Source organism: Dama dama, chromosome 14, assembly GCF_033118175.1.
Source record: "Dama dama isolate Ldn47 chromosome 14, ASM3311817v1, whole genome shotgun sequence".
Lineage (NCBI taxonomy): Eukaryota > Metazoa > Chordata > Mammalia > Artiodactyla > Cervidae > Dama > Dama dama.
The window spans coordinates 31,322,258-31,342,496 of record NC_083694.1 but is presented as its reverse complement, the minus strand read 5'-3'; the positions used below and the strand labels follow the sequence as shown (position 1 = coordinate 31,342,496).

At 36.7% G+C, this 20,239-nt stretch overlaps 1 protein-coding gene and 1 pseudogene across 10 annotated transcripts in view; both read left to right on the top strand.

The window, feature by feature from the left end:
* Positions 1-20,239, top strand: part of SDCCAG8 (SHH signaling and ciliogenesis regulator SDCCAG8) — a 245,892-nt gene that overhangs the window by 31,828 nt on the left and 193,825 nt on the right. For 9 of the 10 annotated variants that reach the window (XM_061160253.1, XM_061160254.1, XM_061160249.1 and 6 more), the window contains 2 exons: positions 12,806-12,870; positions 15,913-16,101. In XM_061160253.1, the coding sequence (XP_061016236.1) occupies positions 12,806-12,870; positions 15,913-16,101 (254 nt within the window). Of the gene's footprint in view, positions 1-12,805; positions 12,871-15,912; positions 16,102-18,564; positions 18,659-20,239 lie in introns of those variants that run through there. The other variant, XM_061160255.1, reaches the window with a different exon arrangement.
* LOC133069106 (zinc finger CCCH domain-containing protein 14-like) lies at positions 6,041-9,374 on the top strand (annotated as a pseudogene).

The window sequence follows — 20,239 nt, the reverse complement described above, 5'->3', positions numbered from 1 at the left end:
TTCATATGCATCTACATTTTTGGTACTTTTTTATTGTGGTGAATATATATAACACAAAATTTGCTATTTTAACCATTTAAAATTTTAAGTGTACAATTAATTACACTAAGTACATTCACAGTGTTGTTCAACCATAAACAGTACTCATTTCCAGAACATTTTCATCATCCCAAACAAAAACTCTACCAATTAAATAATAACTTCCATTCCCCTCTTCCCACAACCTTTGGGAACATTTTCTGCTTTATGTCTTTATATAAGTTTGTCTATTCTAGATACTTCACATAAGTGTTTCTCATTTTGTCTGGCTTATTTCATTGAGCATACAGTTTTCAAGTTTCATCCATATTGTAGTGTGTATCATAATTTTATATCTTTATAAGGGTGAATAATAGTCCACTGTACATATATGCCACACTTTGTTTTTCCTTTTATCTCTTAATGGATTTTGGGGGAGTTTCAACCTATTGGCTGTTGTGGGTAAGGCTGCTATGAACATTGATGCACAAGTATCTGTTTGAGGTCCTACTTTCAAATATAATCAGAAAGTAATTGTTGGATCATTTGGTAATTCTTCATTTTTTTTTCCTGCTTCTCAGACTCAATTATTTCAATTGTTCCATCTTCAAATTTTCAGATTCTTTCTTCTGCTGCCCAAATCTCTAAAATCTCTTTAGTGAATTTTTTATTTCAGTTTTTGTTGTTTTCAGCTCCAGAATTTGTTTGGTTCTTTTCTATAATTTGTTTTCCTGACTTCCTTTAGTTCTTAGTTTGTATTTTCTCTTAGCATTCTGAGTGTTCTTAGGCAGTCATTTTAAAGTTTTCGTCTAGTAAGTCTGCTGTCTGCAGTTTCATAGGCATGGGTCCTGTCAGTTTATTCTGTTGAATTGAGTGAGCCATGTTTTCCTCTTTCTTTGTATGCCTACTGATTTTTTGTTGTTGAAAACTGGGCATTAAACTGTTATATGTGATAACTCTGGAAATCAGATACCCTATTTTTTTAAGGTTTGATGTCTTTTTTATTGTTGAAGGCTGTCATAGTCCTTTAAAGAATTTTCCAAACTATTTCTGTAAAAACTATTCCTTGTTGTGTGTGATCACTGAGATCTCTGTTCCATTAGCTCATATTCAGGTGATGTTTGAGAGATTTCCTTGACTGCCAGCAGCTGAAACAAACAACAAGAAGAAAGCCAAGAAGCCCCCCAAAAATAGAACAATCAGCTCTCCAAGTCTTTGCACTTTGACTGTGCTGGACTTTAGCTTACAGTTAGGCCTGCTCTGAGCCTACAGATCAGCCTGAAGTGAAAGCTTCAGGTCTTCTTAGGACTTTTCTGAGAATGCATTTTCCCTGGGCATGTTTGTGACTTTCTAAACTCCCCATATACATAGATGCTTCTGAATGTCCCAATTTCCTGAGGAGTCTAAAATAATTATATTTTAAGATCAAATGATACTTTTAAATCCTTTGATCTGGGTGAAAATAATGGAATGATGGAACCAAAAATGGAATGTTCCGGGGGAAGATATAATGATTCATAGTTCCACTCTCATTATTATCCACAGGTTTTGTTGTTAAATTTTTCTAAAGGCTCTTTCCGGCCCAAATTTCCTTGCTCCTTCTCATTCTCTAATCCAAGCTTTTTTCTAGTATTTAGGAAAGAGTTCCTTTCTTTTAAAAAAAATCAGAAAGACTAAGTAAATTATATGGTTTTTTTCTCAACTGAATAAGCTATGATAGCTACTTAATACCCATAGAATTAAGACCAATCTCCCAAGCCATCTGCTATTTTCTTCAAACTACATTTCCAGACTCACTTCTGTCATTCTCACAAGTATTGGCTATAAGCACACACACCACTCACTTCTCGCTACTTCATAAGCTTATTTCCCAGTTCCATTTCTCTTTGAAGAATTGACTTTGGCTTATGTAATAATGCCTGCCTAAAATGCTTCCTTCTTATCCTCTACCTATTGAAATGTTTACCTACCAAACTTAGTTCAAATGTCCCCTCCCATCCTACCTTCCCTAATTACATGCTTCCATTCCTCCTTTTCCCACATTAGAATTAGTTTCCCTCTTACGTCTTCTCTTAGTGTTCTATTTATAACTATTATAGATTCACTTGTTTATTCTGTTTGTGTCAAAGGTCAGTCTCTGCTTCTGTGTGCTTAATGTTCCAAGTCTTCCTCACTTCTTTCAAGGATTTCACTCTTGCACGTATCTCCTCTTGCTCTTGTACCTTATATCACTCTTAACTGGGTTTTTAGCAAAATATGTGCTATACTAGCTCCTGTCTTAAAGCAAGTAAACACAATATATTCTCTTCATCTTACATTCCCTTTGAACTATCACCCAGCTACTCCCCTTCATACCAAAGGCTTTTGAAGCAGTTGTCTATACTCACGCCTCTGTTCCTCACGGCCCATTCTCTCTTCAACATAGTTTATTTGAGCTTCTTCCCCCATATTCCCCTAAACCATTTCTTTTCAAGGTCATTAATAACCTCCACATATCAGTCTTCATCTTCCTTCCTCATCTCAGAGCAGCATTCTATAATATGTACATTAGCTGGTCATGCCATCCTTTGATATTTCTAATGACACAATTTAACATAAATTCAGAAAAGTATGCAAAACAAAAATGTACAGCTTTAGGATTTATCTCCAAATGAACAACCATGTAATTGTCCCTGTAAGATATCTAACATTACCATGTCCCACAAGCCCTCTTCATGCCCACTCCCAGTCATCACCTCTCATTCTCTTAAAGCTAAACACTAGCTTGACTTTTATGAAAATTGATCCCTAAGCATGATCCCCAAACATTCAAATTGATTTTTGCCTGGTTTTTAAAATATTACATAAATCGAATCACATAGTACTTATTCTTTCTTGTGTAGCTATTTTTCAGTATTATATTTGATAGATTCATATATTTTTTTAGTTGCATGTGTTAGAAGTTTATTCATTTTCATTGATAGATCTACTGTATGAATATAACAGAATTATGTATTTATGTATTGCTGACAGATATTTGTATTTTTCCAGTTTGGGGATATTGTGATTATTGCTGCTGTGAGCATTCTTTTATGCGTCTGTTGGTGTGCATTGTACACATTTATGTTGGGTATGTACCTTGAAGTGTCATTGTTGGTCACAGTGTATGTATATGCTCAATTTGAGTAAAAAAGGGCAAACTTTTCCAAGGTGATTTTTTTATTAGTTGACACTTCTGTCAGCAGCATGAGTGATACCATTGCTCCATATCCTTGCCAATACTTGATATTCTGTTTTTCTGGTGGTCCTAGAGTGTTCTCATTGTGATTTTTATTTTCATTTCTCTGATTTCTCATGTGATTGAGTATCTTCTCATGTATCTGCCATTTGATGTCCTTTTTAGTGACATGCCTGTTCAAATATCCTACTTATTTTTTTTAATTATCTGACAATGTTTTTTTAAAGCTCTTAATATGAGTATAAGCCCATTATTGGTTACCTCTGTTGAAACATATTTTCCTATTTTTTTGTGGTTTTTCTTGGAACTCTCTTGATAGGTTTCTTTTTTCTCTTTCTTTCTTGATTAGAATTTCTTAATTTTAATGTGGTCCAATTTACCAGTGTTTTCCCTTTATTTTTTAGTATCTTTTCTGACCTATATAAAAAAGTATTTCCCTATCCCCAAGGCCATCAGATATTCTGAAGATATTCTCCTATATTATCTTTCAGAAACCTTATAATCTTGCTTTTTACATTTAGAACTACAGTGTACATGGAATTTATTTTTGTATCTGATGGGAAGTGTAGGGGGTTACTTTTTCGATTGGGTTATTTATGTATCCCAACATCATCTATTGAGAAGACAGTCATTTGACTGATACCTTTGTTATAAATCAGGTTTGCATATATGTGTGAGTCTGTTTCTGGGCTTTGTGTTTTATATCCTTGGTGTCTGTGTTACTACTTCTTTGTGCTATTACCATGATGTCTTGATTCTTATAACCTTGTATCTGGTAGACCAAGTCTTCCAACATTTTTCTTAGAACTAAAAAATGTCCTATTTCTTGCCTTTTGCATTTCCAAATACATTTATAATTAGTTAGCTTTCAAAAAGCCATTAAGTAGTTTTGATTGAGATTACATTAAAGGTATAGGTCATTTGTGGGAGGAAGACTTGATATCTTATGATAATATATGTCTAATAGTAAAATTACATATCAGTCTAGTTCAGTTCAGTTCAGTTGCTCAGTCATGTCCGACTCTTTGTGACCCCATGAATCGCAGCATGCCAGGCCTCCCTGTCTATCACAAACTCCCGGAGTTTACTCAAACTCATGTCCATCGAGCCATCTCATCCTCTGTCGTCCCCTTCTCCTCCTGCCCCCAATCCCTCCCAGCGTCAGGGTCTTTTCCAATGAGTCAACTCTTCACATAAGGTGGCCAAAGTATTGGAGTTTCAGCTTCAGCATCAGTCCTTCCAATGAACACCCAGGACTGATCTCCTTTAGGATGGACTGGTTGGATCTCCTTGCAGTCCAAGGGACTCTCAAGAGTCTTCTCCAACACCACAGTTCAAAAGCATCAATTCTTCAGTGCTCAGCTTTCCTCACAGTCCAACTTTCACATCCATACATGACCACTGGAAAAACCATAGCCTTGACTAGATGGACCTTTGTTGGCAAAGTAATGCCTCTGCTTTTTAACATACTATCTAGGTTGGTCATAACTTTCCTTCCAAGGAGTAAGCATCTTTTAATTTCATGGCTGCAATCACCATCTGCAGTGATTTTGGACCCCCAAAAAATAAAGTCTGACACTGCTTCCACTGTTTCCCTATCTATTTCCCATGAAGTGATGGGACCAGATGCCATGATCTTAGTTTTCTGAATGTTGAGCTTTAAGCCAACTTTTTCACTCTCCTCTTTCACTTTCATCAAGAGGCTTTTTAGTTCCTCTTCACTTTGTGCCATAAGGGTGGTGTCATCTGCATATCTGAGGTTATTGATATCTCTCCCAGCAATCTTGATTCCAGCTTGTGCTTCTTCCAGCCCAGCGTTTCTCATGATGTACTCTGCATATAAGTTAAATAAGCAGGGTGACAATATACAGCCTTGACGTACTCCTTTTCCTATTTGGAACCAGTCTGTTGTTCCATGTCCAGTTCTAACTGTTGCTTCCTGACCTGCATATAGGTTTCTCAAGAGGTGGCTCAGGTGGTCTGGTATTCCCATCTCTTTCAGAATTTTCCACAGTTTATTGTGATCCACACAGTCAAAGCCTTTGGCATACTCAATAAAGCAGAAATAGATGTTTTTCTGGAACTTTCTTGCTTTTTTGATGATCCAGTAGATGTTGGCAATTTGATCTCTTGTTCCTCTGCCTTTTCTAAAACAAGCTTGAACATCTGGAAGTTCACGGTTCACATATTGCTGAAGCCTGGCTTGGAGAATTTTGAGCATTACTTTACTAGCATGTGAGATGAGTGCAGTTGTGCAGTAGTTAGAGCATTCTTTGGCATTGCCTTTCTTTGGGATTGGAATGAAAACTGACCTTTTCCATTCCTGTGGCCACTGCTGAGTTTTCCAAATTTGCTGGCATATTGAGTGCAGCACTTTCACAGCATCATCTTTCAGGATTTGAGGCTCAACTGGAATTCTATCACCTCCACTAGCTTTGTTCATAGTGATGCTTTCTAAGGCCCACCTGACTTCACATTCCAGGATGTCTGGCACACCATTTAGGTCATCTTTAATTTTTTTCAGTTTTTTATAGTTTTCTGAATAAAGGCCTTACGCATATTTCTTTAGAATTAACCTCTAGATTTTTAAGAGTATTATCATAAGCAATATACATATTTAAAATTTTCATTTTCTTATTCTTCATGCTAGTATAGAGAAAAGCCCATGGTTTCTGTATTTTGACTGACTCCTACTTGCTTTTGATTAGTGTTATCATTGTATTTTTTTCCTATTGTTTTACTTTTAACATACTTATATCTTCATATTTAATATGGGTTTCTGTGGACAGCATATAGTTGCGTTTTGCTTTCTTTATCCAATCTGACAATATCTGTCCTTTAAAAGTGATTATGGGGGTGGAGGTCTGGCTGCGGGTGGGGAAGCCGGCTTCGGGCCCCTGGTCCGTGGGATGCCGCGCAATGCCCGCCGCTTCCCCCCGTGGAGCCATGGAGATCACCACGGAGATCAGCCAGTGCCATTAAGGGAAACTGCAAGAATTAGGAGCCTATGTCGATGAAGAACTTCCTGATTACATTATGGTGATGGTGGCCAACAAGAAAAGTGAGGACCAAATGACAGAGGACCTGTCCCTGTTTCTAGGGAACAACGCAATTCCATTCACCGTATGGCTTCACGGTGTATTAGATAAACTTCGTTCTGTAACAACTGACCCCTCTAGTCTGAAGTCTTCTGATACCAACCTCTTTGATGGTAACGTACCTTCAGACAAGAGCAGTTTCAGTCCAGGAGATGAGAGAAGGCACGAAGCTGCTGTGCCACGTCTTGCAGTTTCTAGCACTAGACCTGAAAAAAGAGAATCTAGAGTTTCTACAAGTTCACAGGAGCAGAAAGCCACTAATATCAGACAGACTTGCAATGATGGAGCTGCAACCCGACTAATGTCCACAGTGAAACCTTTGAGGGAGCTAGCACCCTCTGAAGATGTGATTGATATTAAGCCAGAACCAGACGATCTCACTGATGAAGACCTCAATTTTGTGCAGGAAAATCCCTTATCTAAGAAAAAAACTACAGTGACACTTACGTACGGTTCTTCTCGCCCTTCTATTGAAATTTATCGACCACCTGCAAGTCGAAACGCAGAAAGTGGTGCTCATTTAAACAGGTTGCAGTTTCAACAGCAGCAAAACAGTATTCATGCTGCCAAACAGCTTGATGTTCAGAGCAGCCGAGTGTATGAGACAGGACGTCTGTGTGAACCAGAAGTGCTTCACAGCTTAGAAGAGACTTACAGTCCCTTCTTCAGAGGCAACTCAGCAAAGATGAGTATTGAGGAAGAACACTTTCGGAAGAGAAAGTCGCCTGTGGTAAGTTCAGTTGTTAAAGTAAAAAAGCTCAGTCACGATGGAGAAGAGGAGGAGGCAGACGATGACTGTGGGTCCCTACAGGAAGCCTCTCCAGCAGTGTGTCAGCACCGGCGAAGCCTGAATGGAGACCTTCACTTCCACCTTCTAAACAAGCTAACAAGAATCTGATTTTGAAGGCTATTTCTGAAGCTCAAGAATCTGTAACAAAAACAACTAACTATTCTACAGTCTCACAGAAACAGACACTTCCAGTTGCTCCCAGAACTCGAACTTCTCAGGAAGAATTGCTAGCAGAAAGGGTCCAGGGACAAGGCAGAGTCCCCAGGATAAGTTCTCCCATTAAAGAAGAGGAAGCAAAAGGAGATAATATAGACAAAAGTCAAGGAACTCAACAGAGGCAGTTGTTATCCCGATTGCAAATTGACCCCGTAATGGCAGAAACTCTGCAGATCAGTCAAGCTGAGATGAGTGAGCTGAGCGTGGCGCAGAAGCCAGAGAAGCTGCTGGAGCGCTGCAGGTACTGGCCTCCCTGCACGAACGGGGACGAGTGCGCTTACCGTCACCCCGTGTCGCCTTGCAAAGCCTTTCCCAATTGTAAATTTGCTGAGAAGTGTCTGTTTGTTCATCCAAATTGTAAACATGATGCAAAATGTACTAAACCAGACTGTCCCTTCACTCACATGAGCCGAAGAACCCCAGGACTGCCTCCAAAACCAGTCACAGCACCAGCACCGCCTTCCAGTATCAGCTGTGCCGCTACTTCCCAGCTTGTAAGAACATGGAGTGTCCCTCTATCATCCAAAACACTGTAGGTTTAACACGCAGTGTACGCGACCTGACTGTACGTTTTATCACCCCACCATTACTGTGCCACCGCGACATGCCTTGAAATGGATTCAACCTCAGACCAGTGAATGACACCCAGGCCTACTTGACGGAAGACTGTGGTGTTTGAAAGTTTCCATCTACTGATGAAAGACATTCTGCAGAATTTGTCAAATCTTTGAAACTTGGAATATATTGCTTTCATAAATATGAGGTTTATTGCCTATCTGAAGTGTCTAATTTTTCAAGTTTGTAAGTTTATTAAGTGATTTTAACATTGGGTCTTTTTTTGTTTTGTTTTGACTATGGAAAGACAGTTTAAGGAAAAGCTGAAATCTATTAAAACATTTGAGGCATGTTTGTAAAAAAAAAAAAGTGACTATGTGTATACTTGGCTTTAAATCTACTATCTTGTTATGTCTTTTTTTCCCCTTCTGCTATTTCTTCACCTTTCTTTTTTTTTTCTTTCCTGCCTTCTTTTGAATTAGTTGAACATTTTAATGGTTCCATTTTATTTCCTTTTCTCACTCTGGAAAAATCTTTAGCACCAGCATTCACCTGGTTTTGTTCAAGTCAACAACCCAGGGTTATTTTTCATTTCTTTTTCTCCCCTACATCTATTCAGTCCTAAAATTCTGTCAGTTTTACATGAGTGGATAGAACTCCTAGAGGGGAACATAAGCAAATCATTCTCTGACATAAATCTTAGCAATATTTTCTTAGATCGGTGTCCCAAGGCAAAAGAAATAAAAGCAAAAATAAATAAGTGGGACCTAAAAACTTTTACTATGCAAAAGAAACCAACAACAAAACCTATAGCATAGTAGAAAATATCTGCAAACTATGTGACCAACAAGGGGTTAATATCCAAAGACAGAAATATCCCATAACTCAACACCAAAAAAAAAACAGACAACCCAATCAAAAATGGAGAGAGGACCCAGACAGATATTTTTCCAAAGAGGATATATAGATGACCAACAGGCACATAAAAAGAGATTATTAGAGAAATGCAAATCAAAGCCTCAGTGAGGTATCACTTCACACTAGGCAGAATGGCTATCATCAAAAAGTATACAAATAATAAATGCTGGAGAGATGTGGAGAGATGGGAACCCTTGTGCCCTGACTGTCAGTGGGAATGTAAATTGGTGCAGCCACTTTGGGAAATAGTATGGAGGTTCCCTGAAAAACTCAAAATAGAGCTACCATATGATACCCACTCCTGAGTATTTATCCTCCCCAAAAATGACACCTCCTATTTGAGAAGACTCATGCCCCCTCAATGTCCATAGCATCATTATTTACAATAGCCAAGACATGGAAGCAACTTGTGTCCATCAGCAGACAATTGGCTTAAAAGATATTGTTTATATATATATCTGATAGAATATTACTCTGCCATAAAAAGAATGAAGTATTGTCATTTGTAGCAACATGGATGGTCTAGAAAATATGATACTTAGTGAAGAAAGAGAAATACAAATTCTTTTTTTTTTTAGAAATACAAATTCTATATGACATCACTTTTATGTGAAATCTGAAAAAATAATGCAAATAAATCTATATATAAAACAGAAACAGACTCACAGGCATAGATAACAAATTATGGTTGACAAAGGGGAGAGGGAGTGAAGGAGGGACAGATTCGGAGTATGGGATTAACAGATACAAACTACTATGCATAAAATAGATAGGCAACAAGGATTTACTGTGTAACACAGGGAATTATATTCAGTACCTAATAATAACAACCTATAATGGAACATATTTGGAAAACTCAGCAGTGGTTGCAGGAATGGAAAAGGTCAGTTTTCATTCCAATCCCAAAAAAGGGCAATGCCAAAAAATGTTCAAACTACCAGACAATTGCACTCATCTCACATGCTAGCAAAGTAATGCTCAAAATTCTCCAAGCACGGCTTCAACAGTGCGTGAACCATGAACTTCCAGATGTTCAAGCTGGATTTAGAAAAGGCAGAGGAACCAGAGATCAAATTGCCAGCATATGCTGGATCATTGAAAAAGCAAGAGAATTCCAAAAAAAACATCTTTATTCTGCTTTATTGATTACACCAAAGCCTTTGACTGTGTAGATCACAGCAATCTGGAAAATTCTTCAAGAGATGGGAATACCAGACCACCTTACCTGCCTCCTGAGACATCTGTATGCAGGTCAAGAAGCAACAGTTAGAATTGGACATGGAACAACAGACTGGTTCCAAATCGGGAAAGGAGTACATCAAGGCTGTATATTGTCACCCTGCTTATTTAACTTATATGCAGAGTACATCATGCAGAATGCTGGGCTGGGTGAAGCACAAGCTGGAATCAAGACTGCCAGGAGAAATATCAATAACCTCAGATATGCAGCTAATACCACTCTTACAGCAGAAAGTGAAGAGGAACTAAAGAGCCTCTGATGAAAGTGCAAGAGAAGAGTAAAAAAGCTGGCTTAAAACTCAACATTCAAAAAACTAATATCATGGCATCTGGTCCTACCACTTCATGACAAATAGATGGGGAAACAATGGAAACAGTGACAGACCTTATTTTCCTAGACTCCAAAATCACTGCAGATGTTGACAGCAGCCATGAAACTCAAAGACGTTTGCTGCTTGGAAGAAAAGCTTTGACCAACCTAGACAGCATATTAAAAAGCAGAGACATTACTTTGCCGACAAAGGTCCATCTTGTCAAGCTAGGGTTTTTCCAGTAGTCATGAATGGATGTGAGAGTTGTACTATAAAGAAATCTGAGTGCCAAAGAATTGATGCTTTTGAACTGTGGTGTTGGAGAAGACTCTTGAGAGACCCTTGGACTGCAAGGAGATCCAACCAGTCAATCCTAAAGGAAATCAGTCCTGAATATTCATTGTAAGGACTGATGCTGAAGCTGAAACTCCAATTCTTTGGCCACCTGATGCGAAAAACTGACTCGTTGGAAAAGACCCTGATGCTGGGAAAGATTGAAGACAGGAGGAGTAGGGGATGAGAGAGGATGAGATGGTTGGATGGCATCACTGACTTGATGGGCATGAGTTTGAGCAAGCTCAAGGAGTTGGTAATGGACAGGGAAGCCTGGCGTGCTGCAGTTGATGGGGACGCAAAGAGTTGGACACGACTGAGCAACTGAACTGAACTGAAATCACTTGACTGTACACCTGAAGCACTTAATATTGTAAATCAACTATACTTAATAAAAATAAATAAAATTTAACACTAAACCAAGAGAAAAAAATTCTATAAATTATGCTTGTTTGCAGTTTTGTACTAAATATTTTCTATCTTTGCTGCTTGATGACTCTTTTTTTTTTAAACTTTTTATTTTATATTGGAGTATCACCAATTAACAATGTTATGATAGTTTACGGTGTACAGCAAAGGGACTCAGCCATCCATACACATGTATCCATTCTCCCTTAAACTCTGCTCCCATCAGGTGGCCACATGATGCTGAGCAGAGTTCCCTGTGCTACACAGTAGGTCCTTGTAGGTTATCCATTGTAAATATAACAGTGTGTACATGTCGATCCAAGCTCTGTAACTATCTCTTTCCCCCCGTTCTTACCCCTAATGGCAAAAATTAGTTCATTCTCTAAGTTTGTGAGTCTGTTTCTGTTTGTAAGTAGCTACTTCTTGTTCCTCAGCTTATCTCTTATTTATTTGCAATGTCTTCATTTGTGATGATCCCTTTTACATATCCTTCAGTGTAATATCGGAGAAGGCAGTGGCGCCCCACTCCAGTACTCTTGCCTGGAAAATCCCATGGACGGAAGAGCCTGGTAGGCTGCTGTCCATGGAGTCGCGAAGAGTCGGACATGACTGAGCGACTTCACTTTCACTTTTCACTTTCATGCGTTGGAGAAAGAAATGGCAGCTCACTCCAGTGTTCTTGCCTGGAGAATCCCAGGGACAGCGGAGCCTGGTAGGCTGCCGTCTATGCGGTCTCACAGAGTCGGACACGACTGAAGTGACTTAGCAGCAGCAGCAGTGTAATATAAGATTCAATGCTGATAAAAAGATTTCAATATTCATCCAATGCCTCAGCTATGGAGAGGCTTTTATTTAGTTATATGTACTAAATAAAAGTCTTCATATTTTTATTCTTCTCACTGACCACCTTACCTAATCAGCTCATCTCTATCTACTCTCCCATCTAGCATTCTACATTCTAGTGATACTGAACTACTTATTGACTAGATATATAGCAAACACTTTCTCCAGCCACTGTGCCTTTTGCTCTATTGGAAATTATCCAAGTCTTAGCATCTTTTCAAATGAAGCCTTCTCTACTTCTCTTCAGCTAAATTATAAGTTCCTGCCTTTTCTATTTCATTTTACCTTCTGCATTTTCACTAGAGTAAATTGTATATAATTATATTTGTTCATCTGTCTTGCTATTTCTGCTTAGAATATAAGCTCTTGGAGGTAGCAGTGTTTTTATCTTAGAATTAAAGAACAACTGGATATCAGCTAAGGCTTGTAGATTATATACCACTTCGGTCTATCATACTGTGATTTATAACTTTTATCATTCATCTAACACATATTAATATTTTTTGGTGTGTCAGCTATGCAGCAATCACAATGGGAGATTCCAAGAAGATTTGATCCTTGCCCTCATGGACTGTATAGGCTATAATTGGTTTTGCCCAGTCATACTTGTAAAAATAAGAACTGGTGTATGCAGTTTTGAAAAAAAACACTTTTTTATTAGTAATCACCATTTTATGACTCAGTAGTTCTTCACAGGCTTTCACTCAATAAAAATAGAGTGTTTGGAATGGAAAAGGGAAAGTGATTCTAGAGAGGGCACATTGATTTTCCTCCTGGGTAAAAAAAAATAACTGATTTAATATTAATAATTAAAACACAGGACATGGACAAAATGTACATTTTTTTTTCTTTTCTAAAGGAGAGACTAAAACTTACTTATGAGGAAAAGAGTGAAATCCTGGAATCTCAATTGACTTTTTTGAGGTAAAGTATTATCATCTACTTAAAGTCATTGGCAAAACCATAATGATCTTAAAAATATGTTTGAATGTTTACTGAAATTTAAGTTTTAGTCAATATAGGAATTGCTTGATGTTATTTTATATACACTACATGAAATTTCCTCAGATTAGTAAAGGCCAAAGGGATTTGTGAGGTCCTTTTTCAAATCCTGTTTAAAGAAATGTGAACTAAATTATAAATTTTGTCCCTTCATCAGTTGTAAAATATTATGTTTTTATATAGAATCAGTAGCTCTTTCATAAGGAATCAGTAGCTCTTCTTATAGAAATTATGCTTTTAAAATAAAATAATGTAAATAAAGCACTGTAATTTTCAAATTACAAGCAAGTATATTTTTTTTCTTCTGTAGGAGGTCTTCATCTAATTTTAAAATTGCAACAGTAGTATAATAGTTTGAGTTTTTATATCCTTGGCAAATTTGAGTATATACAAATTTTCATGTACTTTTTGATATGTTTTCAAAAATCCCAGTAGAGCCTATATATTATAGATTAACCATTAGTGATTTGTTCTATATTGTGAGTAGGAAAAGATACAGGAATTAAGTTTTTTAGTTAAAGGTTAATTGAAACAGTGGTAATGAAATCTTTTCTAATGAAATAACCTTTAAAATATTTTTATAATTTTATTTTAGTAAATTTTATTTTTGAAATAAAATTTTTAAAAAAACATAAAATTTAACAGGCCATTTATTGTCTAGAGTGATAACTAAAGTACTACCAAGAGCCAGAACTCATGGCTTTTTGCTACAAATGTAGTTATTCGTTTATTTTAATATATTCTGATGCCTTTCATGCTGTATAAGGTTGAGGATTTCTGTAGAGACTCTTAATTTTTCATGAAGAAATCTAAACTTTCATAAGATGGTCTGATTTTTGCTTTCTTGCTTTGCTATAGTTTGATTTCTATTGCGTTTTGGTTCTTCAGTATTTAGTGATATATTTCTAGCTCATTATTTTATGGGAATATGACTTATTTTGTTCCATTCACAATTCAACTATGCAGTCTTGTGTTGCATTAAAATATCACCTTGCAATGGACCAGACTTTGTTCCCTGCATTCTTCTGTTTCCTCATTTTCTTTTAGCATAATTTAAGATTATTTAAAGAAACATTTTCTTAAAGAAAGAAATAAAATCACTGCTCTTGGAAACTCTAGTTTTACGTTACCTATTTTTTTAATTTTCTGTTTGCCTTTTCATGTAACTGAATCTACTTGAGTGTTTTGAATTTGGAGCTGACAGAAGTAGTAATGGGAACTCTCTGACTTTGGGATGTACTTCTGAGGTTTTTTTTACAAAGCTTTCAAAAGTCAAACTGTGTTGTTGTTCAGTCACTAAGTTGTGTCCAACTCTTTGTGACCCCATGGACTGCAGTGTGCCAGGCTTCTCTGTCCTTCACCATGCCCCAGAGTTTGCTCCAACTCATGTCCATTGAGTTGGTGATGCCATCCAACCATCAGACTTTTTCTACATGATACTTAAAAGGAAACATTATGTTGTAGATATTATCTTGGGAAAAAGATATAAACAGCTCCTTTTTTTTCTGCTTCAGAGTGTCATTAGATTTGCTTTTTTTTTAACCCTTAGATAGCCTGTAGATCTTTTCCACTTCTTCCAGGCTGTCTGAAAGCCCCCCAAATCCCAAGAGTCGACGAAGTGTGTAACAGCCAGGTGTCTTGACTGTTGGCTTCTCCTTTGTGACAGGGAACAAAATAGGATGGCTATAGATCCCTGAATTTATCTATAGAGAGTAATCTGAGCCAGAGATAAAGTGCCTGCCTTCTGCAGTCTTAAGAATTTAAGAACAATTTCTTTAAGTTAAGACTTTTAAAAAAAAATACAATATGAAAGGGATATGTGTGCAATATATATATATATGTGCAATATATATATATATGCAATATATAAAGCTCAGTGACCTAAGTTGACATTACCAAAGCTTTTTAGGGAAGGGGAAGGAAAATACAATCCATATACTGGTCATTTAATCCTTAGCAGATCAACATAGAGAAAAACCTTATCCAGGAACTATCCCATTAAAACAAACAAACAAATGAAGAACACTCACACACAATTCCTCAATATCAAGCTGTATATTTCCAGCTAATAGCTGCTACTTGTGAAATCTTATGTCTGTCGAATTCTGACTTCTTTCTGTAGCCCACTGTCAGTTCTTTGTAGAATTTTGTGGTTAGTTGATTTTTTTTACTGAAGAAAAATGGGCAGTAGTAAATTACTCATGCATAAAATCCATGTCCTTTATGCAATCTTTTAAGGTTCTCTTTATAAATTTTAAAGAGTTAACACTTGAAATAGGATATTTCCCTCAATTTAAGGATATTGTGTTATCCCTTTATTGAGAGAAACTATTTAGGATTTGTATTTGGAGTTTTATTTCTGGGAAGAGATGGGATCCCTTGAAAAGAGAGCCAGTATCTGAGGCACACTAGTCTGTGTTAAAATCTTAAAACAACTTTAAATTTAATATTTTCAAGTCTCACTTTATTCAAAGGGTCAATTCGGATAATCACATCTACATCTCAGGGTTGTGGTAAGAATTAATAAGGTATTGTATAAAAAGCACCTAATAAGGTAAATACCAGTAAATGATAGTAGTTATCACTGTGATGATACATTTAAAAGTAGTATACTTTTACCTGGACATGTACATCCATGGTGGATTCTAGTCAATGTATGGCAAAACCAATACAATGTTGCAGTAAAATAAATAAATTAATTAATTAAAAAACTTTAATCAGATGATAATTGCTTTACTATGTTGCATTGGTTTCTGCCTCACAACAGTGTGAATCATTCATGATTTTATATGTGTGTGTGTGTATATATATATATATACACCCTTCCTCTTGAGTCTCCCCGCCCCCAGTCCCACCCCTCTTTTTACACATGATAGTGTATATATATCAGTGCTACTTTTCAGTTTATCCTAATTTCTTCCCCTGCTATGTCCACTTGCTAAACCTTTTTTCTCTTCTTTTTAGGAAAGACTTAGCTGAATATCAGAAAAACTGTGAAGATCTTAAAGAGCAACTAAAGCATAAAGAGTCACTTCTTGCTGCTAATATTTCTAACCGTGTTGGTGGTCTTTGTTTGAAATGTGCTCAGCATGAAGCTGTTCTTTCCCAAACCCATAATAATGTTCACATACAAACCATTGAAAGACTGACTAAGTAAGTATGCTTCTGTATGTGGGATTGTTGGTAACATGGAAACCCATATCTTTAAATGGGCAGTATAGTTTTTTTATCCCCATGCTAAATCACATCTGATTAATGTTAAGCTTCAAATAAAATGAATTTTCTAAGGTCCCTTCGTTGTAGCTTTCTTAAAGAGAGAATATGTAGGTTCTGCCAACTGTGTATAATCTAGTCATTTTGGACAAATGATTTTATCTTTGTTGGTTTCAGTCTCATCTTGAAATGAGAGGATTGAAGTAGATAGCCTTTATAATTCTGTTCATTTCTATGACTCTGTAATGGAAGATCCAGCACTATTCATAATAGCACTCAGTTTGAGAGGAATTCTCTTGATTTTGCCCTATTTCAGATTTCCCTGCTGTAGTATAAAGTGAGTTTTTTTTTTTTTTTATCAAGTCTTTAATATGTGCCTGTCATGAAGAATATTATGAGTACACTGGAAGAAGGATCCACTGTATCCCATTTGTTAATATTTGAGGATTGATCAGGGACAAATTACAAGTGAGTTTTTATGGAGTCAAAATTTTCATCTAGGCTGAAATATTACAGTTCTCTGAGTACATCTTTTTTGTTTTGTTTTCACTATTCCAGAGGAAGCCTTTTCCTATGAAAATTTTATTCTGTAGAAGTTGAGGATTATTATTTAATACAGTATCCAGTGATGATTTATAGTGCGTGTTCTCTCTCACATGCCCTCTGCTTTTCTCTGTGCTCATGGTCACCTTTTACTATCTTTTGGGGTTCATTTAAATAGCCCAAACATCACTTCCTCTTAGAAGTATTCACTCACCAGCCTTACCCCATTTTGTCCTCAATTGACTTAGCCTCCTTCTTTCTGTAACTTTATAATATATTGTGTATACTTGCAGGCAGCAACTGTATTTTATTTCTATATCCCTGGCTTCTAGAAGAGTACCTGGTCTGTAGCAGACACTCAGTAACTTGCTGTTTATATGACAAGACATTTTGGCATTTATTGTTAACACCTGTTCAGTTCAGTCACTCAGTTGTGTCCAGCTCTTTGCATCCCCATCAAATGCAGCACGCGAGGCTTCCCTGTCCATCACCTACTCCCAGAGTTTGCTCAAACTCATGTCCATTGAGTTGGTGATACCATCCAACCATTTCATCCTCGGTCATCCCCTTCTCCTCCCACCTTCAATCTTTCCCAGCATCAGGGTCTTTTCCAATGAGTCAGTTCTTTGCATCAGGTGGCCAAAGTATTGGAGTTTCAGCTTCAGCATCAGTCCTTCCAATAAATATTCAGTACTGATTTCCCTTAGGATTGACTGGTTGGCTCTCCTTGCAGTCCAAGGAACTCTCAAGAGTCTTCTCCAACACCACAGTTCAAAAGCATCAATTCTTTGGAGCTCAGTTTTCTTAGTAGTCCAACTCTCACATCCATACATGATCACTGGAAAAACCATAGCCTTGACTAGACAGACCTTTGTTGGCAAAGTAGTGTCTCTGCTTTTTAATATGCTTTCTAGGTTAGTTATAACTTTGTTAACATTAGAGATCCTCTAATTGGAACTGGTGTCGAGACTGAAAAGATTTGGTCATTGAAGTCAGTTTTGGCCTTTGGATGAATGAATTTACTTCCCTGAGTTTGAAGTCTTCCTTTGTTTTGGTGAATGATATTCAATACCACCTCCTGGGATATTATGGATGCAGCTTAGCCTTGTGACTTGAGTGTTAGCTTTCGAGTCAAACTGCCTGGATCCATACTTTGGTTCTACTGCCAGCTTCCCTTGTTTAGGACTTCACTGGTGGCTCAGTCGGTAAAGAATCTGCCTGCAGTGCAGGAGACCACCTGCGTGCAGGAGACCTGAGTTCAATCCTCTCATGCCTCAGTTCCCCCACTTGAAAATGGAGGTAAAAGTGCCTAGTAGTGTTATTTTTGAGGGAACATTGAATGCATACCTATATATTGCTTCAAACATTTCCTGCCATATTATAAATTCTCTATAACTATTAAAACCCATCTGTACCTCCTATACTTGGAAGTAGTAAAACCATAGCCATGGTTTCTACATGTAACTAACTTATTGGTTGTTATATAAAAACTAAATTTCTCCACTGGTACTTTCCATGATCTGCACTGATGGCCTTGCTTTTTGTTAAATATTATATTAATTATTAAATATAATATTAACTTATTCATATTTATTACATATCAGCTTCCCAGGTGGCTTAGTGGTAAAGAATCCACCTGCCAATGCAGGAGATGCAGGTTCAAACCTTGGGTCAGAAAGATCCCTTAGAGAAGGAAGTGGCAACCCACTCCAGTAGTCTTGCCTGGAAAATTCCATGGACAAAGGAGCCTGGCAGGCTACAGTCCACGGGATTGCAAAGAATTAGACACAACCGATCACGCATGCTACTATTTCATGTAATGACAATTTATTAAATGTATGTTAAATATATTTTCAGATGCAACTGATGTATAATAAACATTTCTAATATACCAAGGATTATACCAGGAAATTTAAAACATATTGTCTTTTAATCTTAGTAAAGTATCGATGAGGTAAGTAGATTGCTGTCATTCTACAACTAAGTAAACTGAGTCTCAGAGAAGTTAAAAATTTGCTTGTTTATATTTGAAAAAAGAATGAAATCATACTTCACAAAAGTAAATTCAAGATGGTTTAAAGACCTAGATATGAGTTCTAGACTACAAAAGTATTAGGAGAAAATATAGAAAAACATCTTTATGGACTTGGGCTAATAAAGTTCTGAGCTTGGTGAGGAAAGTAAGTCAGAAGGGGAAATAAAATGTTACATCTGATTCCATTAAAACAAAAAATTACTTTTGATACAATATTGCAAATTAAACTAAAAGATAGGAAAATATTTATGTTTTATATAACAAAATTTTTGGTACAATGTATAAATAATTTCTTTTAAAAAAAACAGAAAAGAAAAACTTCCCAGTTGCAAAGTATGTATAGGATAGGAATTGGTAAGCAATAAAAGAGGATGATAATGCATGAGTAAGTATTCATTCTTTTTTTTAATTGAAGTGTAATTGACTCACAATACCATGTTAGCCCCAGGTGCACAACATGGTGATTTGGTAATTCTATACATTACAAAATGATCACCACAATAAGTCTAGTTATACCTGTCACCATGTAAAATTATCACAGTATTATTAACTATATATCCCATGCTGTACATTTCATCCTTTTGACTTGTTTTAAGTTACAAAATAAATAATCTTAATCTCATTTACCTATTTTACTCATCTTCCCAAAACCCTCCCCTCTGGCAACCACTTGTTTGTATCTGATTCTGTTTCTGTTCTGTTACATTAGTTCATTTGTTTTGTTATTCAGATTTTCCAAACATAAATGAAATCATATTTTATTGTCTGACTTATTTTACTTAGCATAATACCCTCTAAGTCCATCCATATTGTTGCAGATGGCAAGATTTCATTTCATTTCATTCAGCCATTGTATAGCTGAGTAATATTTCATTGTTTATGCATGCGTATTTATACACATATGTCACATCCTCTTTATTCCATTCTTTGATGGACCTGTATGTTGCTTCAATACAATGGCTATTGGAAATAAGGCTGCAGTGGACATAGTGGCGTCTACATCCCTTTAGATTTCTGTTTCTGTTTTCTTCTGAAAACTACCAAGAAGTGGGATTTCTGGTTTGTACCGTAGTTCTTTTGATACTTTTAATTTTTTGAGGAACTTTCATGCTGTTTTACCTAACAGCTTACTAATTTACATTTCCACCAACAGTGCTCTAGAGTTGCCTTTTCTTCCATCTTTGCCAACATTTGTTATTTGTTGTCACTTTGTCATTTAAGCTATTCATTCTGTTATTATTCAAGAAAATGGTGGTGGTGTTATTATTCAAGAAAATGGTGGTCACTAAGTTGTGTCCAACTTTTGCAACCCCATGGACTGTAATCCACCAGGCTCCTTGTCCATGGGATTTTTCAGGCAAGAATACTAGAATGGGTTGCCATTTCCTTCTCCAGAGGATCTTCCTGACACAGGGATCAAACCAGCATCTCCTGTATTACATGTGAATTCTTTACTGCTGAGCCACCAACAAAACCTCATTCAAGGAAATACCAGTTTAA